The sequence below is a fragment of the Schistocerca americana genome, chromosome 1, assembly GCF_021461395.2.
Source record: "Schistocerca americana isolate TAMUIC-IGC-003095 chromosome 1, iqSchAmer2.1, whole genome shotgun sequence".
Lineage (NCBI taxonomy): Eukaryota > Metazoa > Arthropoda > Insecta > Orthoptera > Acrididae > Schistocerca > Schistocerca americana.
In genome coordinates this window covers 107,992,459-108,011,369 of record NC_060119.1, presented here as the reverse complement: position 1 = coordinate 108,011,369, position 18,911 = coordinate 107,992,459, and the positions used below count along the sequence as shown (strand labels likewise).

The 18,911-nt window shown below is 46.4% G+C and overlaps 1 protein-coding gene across 1 annotated transcript in view; it reads right to left on the bottom strand.

The window, feature by feature from the left end:
• LOC124621772 overlaps nt 1-18,911 on the bottom strand; it is a 66,968-nt gene that overhangs the window by 21,549 nt on the left and 26,508 nt on the right. The window contains exon 3 of the mRNA XM_047147209.1: nt 9,555-9,620. Within this exon, the coding sequence (XP_047003165.1) occupies nt 9,555-9,620 (66 nt within the window). The remainder of the gene's footprint in view (nt 1-9,554; nt 9,621-18,911) is intronic.

Here is an 18,911-nt window from a genome sequence, read left to right as displayed (position 1 = left end):
TAGATGTGAGAAGTCCTGGGCTGCATATTGATAAATCAATGGCCGAGTAATTACAATGAGCCACACTGAAATGAGTGGAGGCCCCAATATTTAAGAGGCAGAGGTCAAACTCAGTAAAGTTTCGACATCTCTGCCTCAACCAGCAAGCTCAGTGACACCCTATAGGGGGTTATGGGCGTTAAAATCTCCCAAAAGGAGGAAAGGTTTAGGGAGTTGATCAATCAGTGCAACTGCACCATCTTGCGGAAGATATACATTGCAGTTATTTCCTGCATCGTCCTTATTCTGACAGCTACAGCTTCAAGAGGGAATTGAAGGGGCACAGGTTCACTACAGACTGAGTTTAGTACATAAACGCAAACTCCACCTGACACTCGATTATAGTCGCTACGGTTCCTGTAATATCCCTCATAGCCGTAGCAGGCTGGGGTCCATATTGCCGGGAACCAGATTTCCTGAAGGGCAATGCAGATAGCAGGTGTTGGTTGGTTGGTTTAAAGGCGGAAGAAGGGACTAAACTATGAGGTCATCGGTCCCTTGTTCCTAATAAAGCAATGCCACATGTGTGAGAATAAAACGGAGGAAACACATAACACAAAACGAAAAGAAAGGAAAAGCCACAAGAATGAAGGGAAGGCAACAAACACTAAAAGGATCAAAAGAGGACAAGAAAACTACAGAGAGGTGCTAGAAACAGAAGAGAGTAAAATATGAAAGCAGATTACAGTGGCTGGCCAACTGAATAAGAAGAGAAAGCCGGCCACTCTGCAACATATTAAAACCTCCACCATAAAAGCACTAGGGTGGACACGGGACAAAGGATATGAGCTAAAACCTACACAGAAGTATAAAACCCACTCTCACGGATAAAACGTAAAACTAAAGCTGCTGTGGAGTTATTATCGACCAACACCGAAAGTTAAGACTGCCGCAGAGCGGCTAAAAGTGGGCCGTCCAGCAAGAGGTGGACAACTGTCATTTGGAAATCACAGAGACACTGAGGTGGGCCCTTGTGACGGAGTAGTTAAACGTGCGGAGCCCGCAGAGGACAACTGATTCCCTGTGAGAGGCCTGCATGGAAAACTTCCACACATTCATAGTCTCCTTAATGACACGCAGTTTGTTGTGCGTGCTGTTATGCCATTCCGTCTCCCAAAGCCGGAAAACCCTGCGGTGTAAGACCGAACACAGGTCAGCTTCAAAGATGCTTATCTCCAGAAGCAGTTTCTGTGCCACCTGTTTGGCCAGCCTGTCGGCAAGTTCATTGCCGGGGATTCCGACATGACCTGGGGTCCACACAAACGCCACGGAACAGCAGGGCTGTTCCAGGGCATAGATGGACTTCTGAATGGAGACCAGGGGATGGCGATGGTAGCCCTGATCGATAGCTTGTAGGCTGCTCAATGAGTCAGTACACAGGAGAAACGACTCGCTAGGGCATGAACAGATGTACTCAAGAGCACGAGCTATGGTCATCACCTCTGCAGTGAAAACACAGCAGCCAACTGGCAAAAAGCGCTGCTCAATATGTCCTCCATGAACATAGGCGAAGACTACATGACCATCAGCCATTGGGCCGTCGGTGTAAACCGCGTCAGAGCCCCAGAACACTTCAAGAATCGAGAGGAAGTGACACTGGAGAGCCGCGGGGTTAACGGAGTCCTCAGGGCCATGCAAAAGGTCCAGACAAAGCTGCATCCGAGGCGTACATCATGGAGTTGTACGTGAATGGACCACAATAGAGGTGGTAAAGGGAAGGAATCCCGTTCAGAGAGAAGGGACTGCATGCAAATCGCAATCGCTAGCTGCAATCTGGGCTTCTAATGCGGGAGATGGACTGCCACGGGCAGGAAAAGGAGACGGTAATTTGGATGCTCAGGGGAACTATGAATGTGTGCTGCATAACTGGCAAGCAGTTGCGCACGTCTGATCTGCAGTGGAGGGACACCGGCCTCCACCGGACTCATCTTAAAATCTACTGTCACTCCCAAAGTGGTGCACAGGGTCGAGTAAATGCAATGCTGAAGGCGCTGCTGAACCATAAACCACACTCACATAGTCAATTCGGGATTGGACAAGGGCTCTGTAGATCTGCAGCAGCATACAGCAATCTGCACCCCAATTGGTGTTGCTCAGGCAATGGAGGGCATTGAGGTGCTGCCAGCACCTCCGCTTAAGCTGGTGAATATGAGGGAGCCACATCAATTAAGCATTGAAAACCAGTCCTAGGAATTAATGTCACCATTACAGTGAGTGGATCACCATTAAGGTAAAGTGCTGGTTCTGGATGAATGGTATGACGCCGACAGAAGTGCATGACACAAGACTTTGTGGTTGAAAACTGGAAGCCATGGGCTAGAGCCAATGACTGCACCTTGTGGATGGCTCCCTGGAGGCACCGCTCAGCAACACTAGTACTCGTGACGCAGTAAGAAATGCAGAAGTCGTCTGCATACAGAGAGGGTGAGGCGGATGGCCCTATAGCTGCTGCTAGACCGTTAATGGCCACTAAAAATAGAGACACACTCAATACAGAGCCCTGTGGGACTCCATTCTCCTGGATATCAATAGAACTATGGGAGTCACCAACTTGGACATGGAACGTACGGAGAGAGAGAAAGTTTTGGATAAAAATATGGAGTGGTGCTCGGGGACCCCACTCATACAATACGGCAAGGATATGATGTCGCCAGGTCGTGTCGTATGCTTTACGTACATCAAAAAAGCCGATCAGCCCAAGGAGCTGTGTCGTGGCAATGTGCAAGGGCACTGAGGAGCTCCCACTCTGTAAATGGGGCATTATAGGATTCACTGCAGCATGCAGTAAATGAGAGGACATTCCCTTCCAGCCACCGTTTGAGTGTGCGAAAGGATGAGGGGTAATTCTCCAACGCAGAGGCTCAAGCAGTGCTCACCAAAGTGCTTGGCAATCGCGTTTGTGTCGGTACATAGCTCGCCATTTATGGCAAAACCACAGACAGCTATTGGGCACTGGTACCCAAAAAGACATTTGATCTTTGCCCAGACTTGGGAAGTTGACGTGTGGCACCCAATGCTGGAGACGTATGTCTCCCAACACCCTCCATCTGTTGCCTGATAAGGTAGCGAACACAGGCATGGAGGCGTTTAAAGGCTATGAGGTGCTCCAGGGAAGAGTGTCGCTGTAGAGCTCGACAACGCTCCTTAATAGCTTCAGCAACTTCCGGCGACCATTAAGAGACTGCCTTATGCCTCATGCACCCTAAAGAGTGAGGGATCACATTTTATGCCACAGAAACAACTGTGCACTAGTCACCTGCTCAACCATAACATCGGTGTTACCGTGTGGGGGAGATTCAGTGGTGACAGCAGAGGTGAAAGTTCCCCCCCTCCACCTTGTTCAAAGCCCATCTGGGCAGGCGTCCGTGTGCCTGACACTGGGGTAGTGACAGGAGGATGGGAAAGTGTTCACTACCACATAGGTTGTCATGTGCTCTCCAGTAGATAAATGGGAGAAGTCCTGGGCTGCATATTGATAAATCAATGGCCGAGTAATTACCATGAGCCACACTGAAATTCGTGGCGGCCCCAGTATTTAAGAGGCAGAGGTTGAACTCAGACAGTCAAGTTTTGACATCTCTACCTCGGCCAGTAAGCATGGTACCACCCCACAAGGGGTTATGGGCATTAAAATCTCCCAAAAGTAGGAAAGGTTTAGAGAGTTTATCAATCAGTGCAGCTAATACTTTCAGGGATACTGCGCCATCTGGAGGAAGATATACATTGCAGACAGTTATTTCCTGTGTCATCCGTATTCTGACAGCCACAGCTTCAAGAGGGGTTTGAAGGGGCACGGGTTCACTACAGACTGAGTTTAGGACATAAACGCAAACTACACCTGACACTCCACTCGATTATAGTCGCTATGGTTCCTGTAATATCCCTTACAGCCACGGAGGGCAGGGGACCGCATTGCTGGGAACTAGGTTTCCTGGAGGGCAAGGCAGATAGCAGGTGGAAAGCTTAACAGTTGCCATAGCTCAGCCATGCGATGGAAAAAAACCACTGCAATTCCACTTGAGGATGACATCTTGAGACTGGGAAGGCATGGAACATTCATTGAGGCAGTTTACGCCTCAGAGTCACCTGCTGCCACCGATTTATTGCCTGAGTAGTCTATATCCATTGTGTCTGAGTGTCTGGCGAGATATAGGTCCTCCGTGGATGCCAAAATCTCCAGCATACTCTCAGATGCAGAGCTTGTAGGTAGCGGTAGTCTGGGTGCCACCACAATTTCCTTGGTCTTAGGGGTTTTCTTTTTGGATTTCTCTCGCTTGTCCTTGGGTTTCCCTGACTGGGAGGACTTCACTGGTTCAATCTCCAGGACTGAGGATGAGCGTGAAGCCCTACATCCAGCAGGTTTTGGGCTCTTCAGCCAGTGGCAAATATCGTCTTTCCCACTAGAAGAAACCTGGGAAGGGAGTGACCCAAGGGACCCCTTCCTAGTGAGAGAAGCTGAAGAAGACTTACACTTCTTCAGTTTAGAAGTGGGGACTCACGTCCCCAATGGGGGGGAGGGGGGGTGCTGCTCCCAAAGTAGGTGGTGCAGGAGCAACAGGGTGGGAAATGCCCCCCCCCCCCCACCACCACCATCAAGGGAGCAGGTGTAGTCTCCCAGCTCTGAAAGGTGACCTGAGTTTGCAGAGCTGATAGTGCCAGAAATGTAGCGGCGGCATAAGACAATGTCATACGCATAGGATGCAGGCGTTCAAATTTTCTCTTAGCCTCAGTGTAGGTCAGTCAGTCCAGGGTCTTGTACTCCATGATTCTCCTTTCTTTCTGAAGAATCATGCAGACAGGCGAGCAAGGTGAATGGAGCTCTCCGCAGTTGACACAGATGGGAGGCGGGGCACATGGAGTATTGGGAAGTGATGTGCGTCCGCAATCTTGGCATGTGACACTGGAAGTACAGCGGGAAGACATATGGCTGTACTTCCAGCACTTACAGCACCACATGGGAGGGATATAGGGCTCTATGTCACACCGGTAGACCATCACCTTGACCTTCTCGAGCAATGTATCACCCTCAAAGGCCAGGATGAAGGCGCTGGTGGCAACCTGATTATCCTTCGGACCCCGGTGGACATGCCTGATGAAATGTAAACCTCGCCACTCTAAATTGGACCGCAGTTCATCGGCGGACTGCAAAAGATGATCTCTGTGAAATATGGCACCCTGGACAATATTTAAGCTCTTATGGGGCGTGATGGTTACGGAAACATCCCCTAGCTTGTGACAAGCGATTAACTGGCGTGACTGGGCAGACAATGCTGTTTTGATCAAGACTGACCCAGATCTCATTTTAGACAAGGCCTCCACCTCCCCGAACTTGTCCTCTAAATGCTCAGCAAAAAACTGGGGCTTCGTTGTCATAAAAGATTTCCCAGGGGGATGGGCATCGACCACTTGGCATATGTGGGGAGTTAACGGCGCAGGAGGCTACAACCAACAGGGTACATGGCAGCCCCACCACAACGGATTGGCTACCATGCTGGATATCAGGTGCAAAGAAGTCCATGGTCATCGTCGACGCATAAATCGACACTGCATTGTGCATGTTGGAAAACGCACCCAGGAAGGTGACCTCGCCCAAGAGATGGAGACTGGGCAGGATTGCAATGCAACGATGAGCAAGTGGGCTAAAGATCTCAATGCATGATGGGCACGATGCACTTTGTAAGGTGCCCTTCCCCAACTGTCTCGCTCTTCGGGAAAATTTTGAAGAATGGAGGTCAGACACTACAGGGGACCATCACATAAATGCCGAAACGTGTGGAACTCCTTTTAGTCGCTTCATACAACAGGCAGGAATACCTCGGACCGATTCTAATCCCCAGACCCACATGGGGGAGATAGCAGGTGTAAAGCTGAACAGTTGCCGTAGCTCAGCCAGGCAGTGGAAAATAGGCAGTTCCACTGGAGGATGATGTTATTATGAGACTAGGAAGGCATGGAACATTCAATGAGGAAGTTTTCGCCTCAGAGCCACCTGCTGCCACCGACTTTTTGCCTGAGCTGTCTATATCCATTTTGTCTGGGGAGATCTAGGTCCTCAGCAGATGCCAAAATCTCCACCCCATCCTCAGACACAGAGTTTGTACGTAGCGGTGTTGCTCATGCCACCACAGTTTCCTTGGTCTTAGGGGTTTTCTTTTTGGATTTCTCTCGCTTCTCCTTGGGTTTCCCTGGCTGGGAGGACTTCATTGGCTCGTCTCCTGGACTAAGGATGAGCGTGAAGCCCTACGACCAGCTGCTTTTGGGCTCTTCAGCCACTGGCGGGTGTTATCTTTCCCACTAGCAGAAACCTGGGAAGGGAGTGACCCAAGGGACCCCTTCTTAGTCAGAGAAGCTGAAGAAGACTCACACTTCTCCAGTTTAGAAGTGGGGATGGACATCCCTGATGGTTAGGGGGGTGTTGCTCCCAAAGTAGGTGGTGCAGGAGCAACAGGGAGGGAAATGCCCCCGACCATTGAGGGGGCAGGTGTGGTCTTCCAGCTCTGAGAGGTGACTGGGTTTGGTGGAGCTGATGGTGCCAGAACTGTTGTAGCTGGTGCCAGAACTGTTGTAGCGGCAGTGTAAGATTATGTCATATGTACAGAATCCGGGCATTCAAATTTTCTCTTGGCCTCAGTGTAGGTCAGTCGGTCCAGGGTCTTGTGCTCCAAGATTTTCCTCTCTTTCTGGAGAATGCTGCGGTCTAGCGAGCAAGGCGAATGGTGCTCTCCGCAGGTGACATAGATCGGAGGCAGGGCACATGGAGTATTGGGATGTGATGGGTGTCCGCAATCTCGACATGTGATGCTGGAAGTACACTGGGAAGACATACGGCCTAACTTCCAGCACTTAAAGCACTGCATCGGGAGATGGGTATAGGGCTTTGCATCACAGCAGTAGACCATCACCTTGATTTTCTTGGGCAATGTATATCCCTCCAAGGCCAAGATGGCACCGGTGGCAACACGATTATCCCCCGGACCCCAGTGGACACGCTGGACAAAATGTACACCTCACCGCTCTGAATTGGCGTGCAGCTCGTCAGACTGCAGAAGGAGGTCCATGTGAAATATGATACATGGGACCATGTTTAAGCTCTTATCGGGTGTGGTGGTTACAGAAACATCCCCCAGCTTGTCACAAGCAAGTAACACCCGTGACTGGGCAGAGAATGCTGTTTTGATCAAGACTGACCCACCTCCCCAAACTTGTCCTCTAAGTGCTCAACAAAAAACTGAGGCTTCGTTGTCATAAAAGATTCTCCATTATCTCTCAAACATACAAGGTACCGGGGCAAATAAGATCCACTGCCATCCTTAGCCTGACGTTCTCCCATGGTGTGGCCAGGGAGGGGAACGATTTGGGGTCGTACTTTTGTGTGTTGAATTGAGCTCTTGAACGCTTAGAGACTGCTGGTGTTCCACCACCAGCAAGAGATGATGGACTACGCTTCATCACGTGTCATCTGCCCTGATGGCACCCACTCCGACTAGGGGCCCTCCCCACGGGCACCACCCAGCCAGAGCAGAGGCCACCTGACAAGATGGCCATTGCTAGGAGTCCTGATACCCCTTCGCATACGTGGGAAGTTAACAGCGCAGGCATCAGCAGAGCGATCCCTATGTGGTCAGGGGGCTACAACCAACAGGGTACATGACGGCCCCACCACAACAGCTGGATATCAGGTGCAAAGTAGTCCATGTTCATCACTGACACAGAAACAGACACTGCATAGTGCAAGGTGAAAAATGCACCAAGGAAGGTATCGTCGCCCAAGAGATGGAGAACGGGTGGGACTGCGATGCGACGACGAGAAAGTGGGCTAAAGATGTCAATGCACGATGGACACAATGCACCATGTAAGGCGCCCTTCCCCAGCTGGCTCGCTCTTTGGGAAAATTTTGAAAAATGGAGGTCAAATCCTAGAGATGACCATCACATAAAGGCCAAAACGTGTGAAACTCCTTTTTATCGCCTCTTACGATAGGCATGAATAACTCGGACATATTCTTACCCCTGGACCCGCAGGAGGGAACACTGATATTAATAAAACCTTGCTGAAATAGTTTTTGTTCATATTTTCATTGATGTCTTAGTGAAAAAATAACGTTATAAGAAAAAATGCCTATTAGTCTCTCAGACTCACATCAAGTGTCTACCATGATAAAATAGCTTGGGTATTCTAGGGTTAATACTGACACGTACAGGTGCACTGGTCAAATCCAAAAAGGCACTTAAAATGATATGGCAGAGGCCATCGGATTAATTGTTAGCTCATATGATGGTAAATGATCCAATTTTTATTTGTTTTAAGTAGCTGTGAAAGATTGTGATGGTATGCAAGGAATAAATACAAAACTTTATTATGTAACCATGAACGGGGCATGGACAAAAATATGGAAACATAACACATTACAATGCCTAATACAGTGTACGAAATACTCTGAAATTCAGAACAGCTTCTAACTGTCTTGGAATGGATACATACAGGCTGTGTGTGGTTTTGAAAGGGGATGTATACCAATTTAACTCCAAAATAGGGACAAGTTCAAGTAATGATTATCGAGGTTGATAGCAATCACTCACGCTTCTCTCCAAAGCCGACCATAATGACTCAATAATATTGAGGTCTAGAGGCAAGGCACATGCGACAATTCATCCTTGGGCTCACAAAACCAGTCCTGGGTGATGCGAGTTGTGTGAACAGGGGACCTTTCATCTTGGAACACAGAATCACCATAGGGGAACAAATATTGTACAATGGGATGTACCTGCTCAGCAAAAACAGTCACATAATCATTCGCAGTAACATGGCTTTGCAGACAAACCATGGGACTCATTGAATGCCACGATGTGACTGCATAAATCATCACTGAATCCTCAGAATGTTTCACTCTTGGGTTGTAAACTTGGTCAAAAATTGGAAACAGTGTGAAACTAGGCTCATCTGATCAAATTATTTTCTTCCATTGCTCCAAAGCCTGAAAGCCTGAATTGGCATTCATGGTTAGCGGTTTTGGAATGCCAGCTTGACCTGTAATTCCCTGCTTAAGGAGCTCATTTCATGCTATTTTGGTGCTGACAGGATTCACAAGCCTGCTGTTCAGTTCTGCAATGACTTTTTCAGCTGTCGGCCTTGTATTTTTCATCATAATTCTCTTCAGTGACCTTCGTTCATGAACACTCACCATACTCTTTTGTCTGTGTTTGACTTAATGGATAATGAATTTCCACTTGCCCTGTATGTGGTATGAATCTTCAACACAGTGCCTCTTGAAACTTCATGGTTATGGAAGCACCTACCATACGACCACCCACAATTTGTCCACAATGAAATTCACTTAACTCAAACATAATGCACTCACATCTACACAAAACACTGTTCTGATGATGAATGGCACTTGTAATGTCTTTCTGGACATCTTACTGAGCATAACCTTAACAAATGTTAGAAACACAAAGATATCTTCAAGGGAAATGGAAATTTTATTCCAATTTTTTCTCTCGTTATAAACACTTACCACTTTCTTGTGTGCTGCAGCTTCAGATCTTAATGGAAACTTGCGATCCTTGTCACCTAACAGATTCTGAAATTAAAACAATACTAGTGAGGCTAATTTACAATTACTTGTTTAGTGTTCAGATAAACATTGCACTAGTCAAAATGCAGCAGCTTTGTGCTGTTCTCTGACATATTCAGAAAGAGCTAGAAATTCCCCTGACTGCTGTCAAAAAATTGGAATGTGCTTCGAATGGGTGTATTGAGCAAACCACAGAGGGTCACGTATCAGAGATATCAAATAATATCGTCTGCAATGGATATTGTATCCTCTGCAAGAAGTATACAGTACAGCATCTGTCATGTTTGGCCACTTGACGGTGAGTGGCAATCAGTCGTAGGTCTAGGGATCTTGTACACAGAACGCAAGTGTACAGGGAGAACTCAGGGTATAACCCCATCCCCTTAACCAACAAGTTTGAAGTTTATCTTCCTAAAACTGAGCCAGTCTGACCACTGCCGAGTCTCATGTCATGAGGAAGCAAATACAGAAGGGTGGGGTATGTTAACCATGGGCAGTTCAAATGCACAGTGAATGATGGTACATCTTAGGGAAATGGCAGTAAGAGCTGGGAAGGCTCACCTTGTGCTCTCTGTGAGAATATCTGGAGGTCTTATTCAACAATGAGAAGAGGCTGTTCCAACAGCCATTGAGGGAACAAGATGTAGTCAACTGCTGGTTGCACTGCATTTTGAAATAAATGATGCCTGTTATCTGGGGTCTGAAAACGTACTTGGATCATTCCACTGACTGGCAGAGACAGTTGAAAAGGCCAGCATTGCTCAAGGAGTTTCAACAACTCTCACAATCCACAAAATTTTGCCCAGAATTGATAGGGGCCCTTTGGTTCTGGGCTGAGTAGAAGACTCAGTAACAAGCTAAGGTGTGAATAACTGGACATATGCTATAGGGTTAACAATTGTAGGACCTCTAAATGGGTCAAGGGTGCACTACACATCAGAGACTGCTATTGAGGTCGCTGGCTGTGTGTGAAGTGCACACAAAGGCTTTTTAGTTTCAGTAACTCTCAGTCCAATCCACATAATGATAACTGTAGGATACTCCAAAGTACTAGTTTAAGAACCACAGAAACGGCCCTAGTGATGAAATGATTAAAATCCTAGTGATCAAATGGCAAAGCATTGGTAACAAAGTTGCATAGCGTGAAGCAGTCTAAAAATCAAAAGAGCTTGTATATTATTAGGTGCAGAAAGGTGGCTAAAACCACAGAAAGACAGCAATGACATTTCTGGGGTAAATCTAAGTGTATATCAAAAGGACAAGCTAATGGCAAAGGGAGGTGCTGTATTTGTCACAGTACACAAGGAATTCAGATCCACTGAGAAGAAATTGAAGCTTCATGCAAGAGTGTTTGCACAAGACTAGTTTTCAAGGGTGGGCATAAACTTGTTATTGGATCTTTCTATTCACCACCAGACTCACACCCAGGTATAAGTGAAAACTTTAGAAAAAACTTCAGTTTGCTAGTATGTATGTCATCATCAGAGGAGACTTTAAACGTCGTCATTGGGATGATTACAGTGGTCAGAATGACGAGATCCTGCAAGACATTACTAAATCCTTTCTCCGAAAACTACTTGGGACAGGTAGTTTTTAAACCTACTCATGATGATAATATATTAGACCCAGTGGCAACAGACCTAACATCTTTGTCCACGTTGAAACTGGTATCAGTGATCATGAGGCAATTGGAGCAACAATGATTACCAAAAGTACAAATGCAGCTTAAACAAATAGGGAGATTTACATATTCATTGCCTAAACAAAGAACTGGCTATGTCATATCTCATAGACAAATTCAAAGCATTTACCTCTTGTCATCCTGAAAGCCATGGATAATGGGAATCAGGTGGATGTAGTATCTCTTAACTTCCAAAAAGCATTTGACTGCACACCACACCCACATTTATTAACCAAAGTATGATTATATGGGGTACTAAAGAAAATATGTGACTGGATTGAGGAGGATCCCTAGATAGGCAGGTAGCAGCATGTTACCTTGGCTAGACAGAAGTAGAAGTAAATTCAGATTTGCTCTAGGAAGGTGTGTTGGGACCTTTGTTGTTCATGTTGTATATTAAAGACATCACAGACAATATTACGAGTAAACTTAGACTTATCTCAGATGACGCAGTTATGTATAAGGGAATATTGCCTGCAAAAGTTGCGCAAATTGTCACTCAGATCTTGATATCATCTGAAACTTACGCAAAAACTGGCAACTTTTTTAAAAATATTCTTGGATGTAAAATTGTGTATAACACAAAATGCAAAATAGTAATATCCTATGACTGCATCATGAGTATCAGTTGTAATCCGTCAACTCATATAAATACCTGGGTGTAACAATTTGTACAGATATGAAATCAAACGAACACCTACAACAGTAGTACGAGCATATATGCTGACTAGCTGGGTAAAGAGAGTCAAAGAATGTCCCATAGCGCTTAGAGCCATTTGAGTAAAAGAAATTATTCAGATAGTTAAAAAAGATGAAACCTGGAGACACCTGAAGGTTTTGGATAGATTATATAGTGGTAAGACAGAGGTTTCTATACCAGGTTTAAAATGAAAACCATTTCCAGGGGCTGACATAGCCTTTGACGATAATTTATTGGTTATGAACTGTAGATTAAAGCTGAAGATATTGCAGAGAGGTAGGAAATTAAGGAGATGGGATCTGTATAAATTTTCAAAATTGGAGATTGTTGAGACTTTCAGGGGAAGCATTAGGCAACAATTGTCTAAATCAGAGGAGATGAATAAATTAGAGCATAAATCAGTTGAAGCCCTTGAAAGAAGAAATAGTGAAAGCAGTGGCGATCAAAATATCAGAAAGATGAAGAAAGAGTTGAAAATAAATAATTTAATGGTATCAACACTGTCTTTTGTGTTTAAACATTAATTACAGTCACTGTGGTTCCTCAGTGGCATCAAAAATTATTAAAAAGACAAAGCTTAGTAGATATACTTGCATAAAGCATGAGATATTGGTCTTAATTGACAAAAGGGAAAGTATAAGAATGCAATCAATGAAGCACACAGAAGGGAGTACAGGCATCCAAAAAACAAGATTGACAGAAAATGAGAAATGGTACAGCAGGCTGGCTGGTTGGTGGGTTTAAAAGGAGGGGGTGGGGGGGGGGGGGGGAAGAGACCAGTTAGGTCATCGGTCCCTTGTTCTGAATAAAACAATGTCAAAAGGGTGAGAATAAAACAAGAAAGACTGACAACACAAAATGGAGAGAAAGAAAAAACCACAAGAATGACGGAAGGGCAACAAACACTTAAGTGGAAAAAGGGAGAAGAAACGCAAGAAACAGGTAGAAGAGATTAAAATGACAAAACAGATTACCACAGCTGGCTGACCACGAGAATAAAAAGAAGCCCCCACTCTCCAATGCATTAAAACCTTCACCCAAAAAGCACTAGGGTGGAGGACACAGAGGGACAAAGGACATGCACTAAAATTTAGATCAAATGATAAAACCCACCCTCACGAATAAAACGTAAAATTAAATCAGCCGATGAGGCATTGTTGGATACAATTAGCAGCAATGAGTCCAGTAAGCGAAGATTTCATCGCACAGGGCAGTGGGACAGTGCAACAGAATATGGGCCACTGTCAACCGGGCATCGCATCGACACTGAGGCGGGTCTTCACAGCACAGGAGGTAGCCGGCAACCACCCAAGCATGGCCAATGTGTAGCCTGTGGAGAACCACAGATTCCCTGTGAGAGGCCTGCATGGAGGACTGCCACACATTCGTAGTCTCCTTAATGGCACGCAGGTTGTTGTGCATACTGAGACGATGTCATTCTGTCTCCCAAAGCTGAAAAACCTGGGGATGTAAAAACGAACACAGGTCAGATATTGGAATGCCGATCTCCATAAGAGGTTTCCGTGTAGCCTGTTTGGCCAGCCTGTCTGCAAGTTCGTTGCCTGGGATTCCGACATGTCCTGGGGTCCACGCAAACACCACTGAACAACTGGACTGGCCAGGGGTGGGAAAAGGGGACAGTAATTGAGATGCGCACGGGAATCGTAGTCTGCAAAGTAACTGGTGAGCAATTGTGCACACCTGACCTGCGATGGAAGAACTCTCCAGCCTCCGCACTGAAGCTGGTCACTGGACTCATCCTAAAAGATCCTGTCACTAGTTAAACGCCACAGTGGTGCACTGGGTCGAGTAAATGCAATGCTGAGGGTACCGCTGAACCATAAACCAGACTCCCATAGTCAAGGCAGGATTGAACAAGGGCTCTGTATAGCTGCAGCAGCTTAAAGTGATCTGCACCCCAGTTGGTGTTGCTCAGGCAGTGGAGGGCATTGAGGTGCTGCCAGCACTTCCGCTTAAGCTGATGAAGGTGAGGAAGCCAAGTTAATCGGGTGTCGATAACCAGTCCTAAAAATCTATACGTCTCCAGTACAGTGAGGGTATCATCAGTAAGGTAAAGTTCTGGTTGCGGATCAACGGGTCGATGGCGACAGAAGTGCATAACACACGACTTAGTGACTGAAAACTGGAAGCTGTGGGTTAGAGCCCATGATTGGACCTTGTGGATGGCTCCCTATAGGTGCCGTGCTCAGCAACACCAGTATTGGTGGCGCAGTAAGAAATGCAGAAGTCGTCTGCATACAGAGAGGGTGAGGCGGACAGCCCTACAGCTGCTGCTAATGGCCACTAAAAATAGAAATACACTCAATATAGAGCCCTGTGGGACCCCATTCTCCTGGATAAGTGTGATGAGGCACCAACTTGGACATGGATAAAGTACAAAGTGACAGGAAATTCTGGATAAAAATCAGGAGCAGGCCTTGGATACCCCACTCGTATAATGTGGCAAGGATAGATTAGATTATTTTTTCATTCCATAGATCCGTGCTGAGGAGATCCTCATGGATGTGGAACATGTCAATTTACTATTTTTTTTTTAAGCTGAAATAACAATACTAGTAGTATGAATATATACAATAAATCATTTGTTTCTATTAAAAAATTTGTCAATGGAGTAGAAGGAGTTGGCCACTAGTAAGTCTTTCAGGCTCCTTTTAAACTAATCTTTATTTGTAACTAAATTTTTTATGTTTGCTGGCAAATTATTGAAGATGAGTGTTCCTGAGTAGTGGACCCCTTTTTGAACTAAAGTAAGTGCTTTTAAGTCCTTGTGCAGATCATTTTTGTTCCTGGTATTGTATGTATGAACTGAGCTGTTTGTTGGAAAAAGAGATATATTATTTAGGACAAATTTCATTAAGGAGTAAATATATTGAGAGGCAGTAGTAAGTATACCCAGTTTCTACAGCACATCCGTGAATTTACTCCACAAATAATACGTATTACACGCTTTTGGAATCTGAAAACTTTTGTTTGACTTGAAGAGTTACCCCAAAATATTATACCATATGACATTATGGAATGAAAGTAGGCAAATAATGCAAGCTTTTTCATTTTTATGTTGCCTATGTCTGCTAACACTCGAATTGCAAATATAGATTTGTTAAGGCGTTTCTGCAGTTCTGTGGTGTGCTCCTCCCAACCGAATTTATTATCAAGTTGTAATCCCAGGAATTTAAGACTGTCAACCTCTTCTATCTGCTCTTCTTCATACTTTATGCATATGCTGGGTGGAAACCTCTTACAGGTTCTGAATTGCATATAGTGAGTCTTTTCGAAGTGTAATGTCAGTGAGTTGGCTTTAAACCATTTACTAATATCCATGAAAATATCATTAGCAGATCTTTCTAGAACTACACTCGACATACTATTTATTGCAATATGATGTCATCAGGTGGTGTCATACACTTTTTGTACATAAAAAAAAGATGGCAACAAGGTCTGGAAAAGGCTGTTTGGATGGCAGACTCGAGGGACACAAGACTATCAGTGGTAGAGTGACCCAGGCAGAAGCCGCCCTGGCACAGAGCCGTAGGCCACGTGACTCCAGGGTCCAGAGCACTGGAACGATAGTGCTCTTCCACCATTGCGATGGAAAGATGCCATCGCACTAGATCCGGTTGAAGATCATGAGGAGATGTCGTTTGTAGTCAGTTGAGAGATGTTTAAATCGTATGATTGTGGATCCGATCAGGCCCAGGAGCTGTGTTGGGGCAATGTGCAAGGGCACTGAGGAGCTCCCACTCTGTAAATGGGGTGTTATAGGGTTCACTGTGGCATGCAGTGAATGAGAGGATGTTCCCTTCCATTGGTCATTTGAGAGTGCAAAAGGCTGGGGGGATAATTCTCCAACGCAGAGGCTCGAGCAAAGTGCTCGGTAATCGTGTTTGCATCAGTAGATAGCACACCTGCTGGGGTCTGGTACCCAGAAACTCACTTACTTCATCTCTGCCCAGACTTGGGAAGGTGACATGGTCGAGACGTAGCTGTCTCAACACTCCTGTTTCCGCCTTTTGATAAGCTGGCGAACGCGGGCACGGAGCCGTTTAAACGCAATGAGGTGCTCCAGGGAAGGGTGCCGCTTATGCTGCTGTAGAGCTCACCAACGCTTCTTAATTGCCTCAGCAACTTCCGGTGACCACCAAAGGACTGTCTTTCACTGGGGCACCCTAAAGAAGAAGGGATCGCGTTTTCCGCCATAGAAACTATCGTTGCAGTTACCTCCCACCACAACGATGTTACCGTGTGGGGGGAGGTTCAATGGTGACAGCAGAAGTGAAAGTTTCCCAGTCCACCTTGTTTAAAGCCCATCTGCGCAGGCATCCGTGGGCCTGACACCAGGACAATGACAGGAAGATGGGGAAGTGGTCACTACCACACAAGTCGTCATGTGCTCTCCAGTGGATAGATGGGAGAAGGCCAGGGCTGCAAACCAAGAGATCAATGGCCGAATATGTGCCATGTGCCACACTGAAATGTATGGCGGCCACATTATTTAAGAGGCAGAGGTCGAGTTTGACAGTAAATTTTCGACATCTCAGCCTCGGCCAGTAAGAACTGTGCCACCCCACAAGGGGCTATGAAGGTTAAAATCTCCCAAAAGTAGAAAGGTTTAGGGAGTTTATCAATCAGTGCAGCCAATGCATTCAGGGGTACTGCACCATATGGAGGAAGATATATGTCGCAGACGGTTATTTCCTGAGTCGTCATTATCCTGACAGCCACAGCTTCAAAAAGGGTTTGAAGGGGCACACGTTCACTGCATACTGAGTTCAGGACATAGATGCAAACTCCACCTGACACTCTATTATAGTCACTACTGTAATATCCCTTATAGCTGCTGAGGGCAGGGGCCTGCAGTAACAGGAACCAGGTTTCCTGGAGGACAATGCAGTGTAAAGCTTGACAGTTGCCGTAGCTCAGCAAGGTGGTGGAAAAAACCGCCACAATTTCACTGGAGGATGATGTTATGGTGAGGCTGGGAAGGCACGAAGTGCGCAACGAGGCAGGTTATGCCTCAGGGTCACCTGCTGCCTCTGATTGAGTATTTGTAGCCATTTCTATGGTGAATGAGGCATCAGTGAGATCCAGGTCTGTAGGGGATGCTAAGATCTCCACTGCATCCTCAGATGCAGAATTGATAGGGAGTGGTGGTGTTGGGGCCACCAGAGGGTCCTGTTTCTTAGCAGATTACTTCTTAGTTTGCTTGCTCTCTCGCTTCTCTCTAGGGGCTTGCTGGGAAAATTTCTCCGAAGCAACTCCAGGCATGGAGGAAAACCGTGAAGCTCTTCGTCCAGCAGCTTTTGGCTACTAGAGCCACTGGTGAGTGTCCACCGTGGCATTAGTGGAGATCTTGGAAGAAAGTACCTCAAGGGACCCCTTCCGCAAGAGAGGTGCCAGAGGAGGCTGTTGTTTCTCCAGGAGGTGGGAGGGGACCAATGTCCCCTGCATTTGGGAGGGCCTTGCTCCTGAATTAGGTGCTTTGGGAGCAACAGAGGAAGATTTGCCCCCTACCACCAAGGGGGTGGATGTATTCTGGTGGCCCGGAGGGCCCACTGTTCTTGGCACAGAGTGAGGAACCACTAGCACTTGGGACAGCGATGGTGATGTAGTTGCAGCATATGTTCACATCAACTGAATGGGGTGTAATCTTCCGAATAAGTCAAAGTCCAGGGTCTTGTACTCCATAATTTTCTGCTCCTTTTGGAGTACTGGGCAGTCTGGCGAGCAGGGGGGGTGGTGCTTTCCACAGTTGATGCAAGTGGGATGTGGCACACATGGAGTATCTGGTGCAGTGGATGTCCACAGTCTCAACATGTGGCACTGCAAGTGCAGCAGGAAGACATGTGCCCAAACTTCCAGCACTTGAAGCACCGCATAGGGGGAAGGATGTATGGTTTAACATCACAGCTATATACCATCACCTTGTCCTTTTCTGGCAATGAATCACCCTCAAAGGCCAAGATGAAGGCACTGGTAGCAGCCCTGTTGTCTTTGGGTTCCCTGTAAACACGCCGGATGAAAAGAACACCCTGCTGTTCTAAGTTGGCATGGAGCTCATCGTCAGACTGCAAGAGGTCACAATGGAAAATAATCCCATGGACCATGTTGAGACTTTTAATGGGGAGCGATGGAAACAGGAATATCACCCAGCTTGTCACAGGCGAGTAACGATCGGGATTGGGCTATCTGAATCAAGACTGCGCCGTTTCGCATCTTGGACAAAGCTGTCACTTCTCCAAACTTATACTCAAGATTTTCAACGGAAAATTGAGGCTTCATCGGAGGAAAACAGTCCCCATCGGTTCTGCTACAGACTAGAAACCGAGGTGCATATGGCTCTCTCCGTTCTGTAGCTCTACGTTCCTCAAATGGTGTAGCGAGGGAGGGAAACAATTTAGGGTTATACCTGTCGGCATTGTATTCTATTTTGCCTTCTTAGAGATGGCTGGTGTTGTACGGTTACCAGCAAGAGATGACTTAGTCTGCTTCACTGCGGGTCATCCGCCCTGATGCCACCCACCCCAATCAGGGGTTCTCCCCATGGGCACCACCCAGCCACAGCAAACTGGCATGATGGCTGTTGCCAGTAGCCCTGATGCCACAGGAAGACAGGCATCTACTCCTTGGCATACATGAGGAGTTTACAGCTCAGCATCAGAAGAGTGATCCCTGTGTTGTCATAGGGCTACCACGAAATGGGTACATGACAGCACCACCAGAACAGACTGGCTACCATGTTGGATATTAGATGCAGAGAAATCCAATATTGTCATGGGGGTGAATGAGGACAGGAGGCAATGGAAGAAGGTAACATACCCCGGAAAGTGTCCTCACCCAAATAGTTGAATTGCAGGTGGAGATGCAAAGCCATGACAAGAGATTCACGAGATCGAAT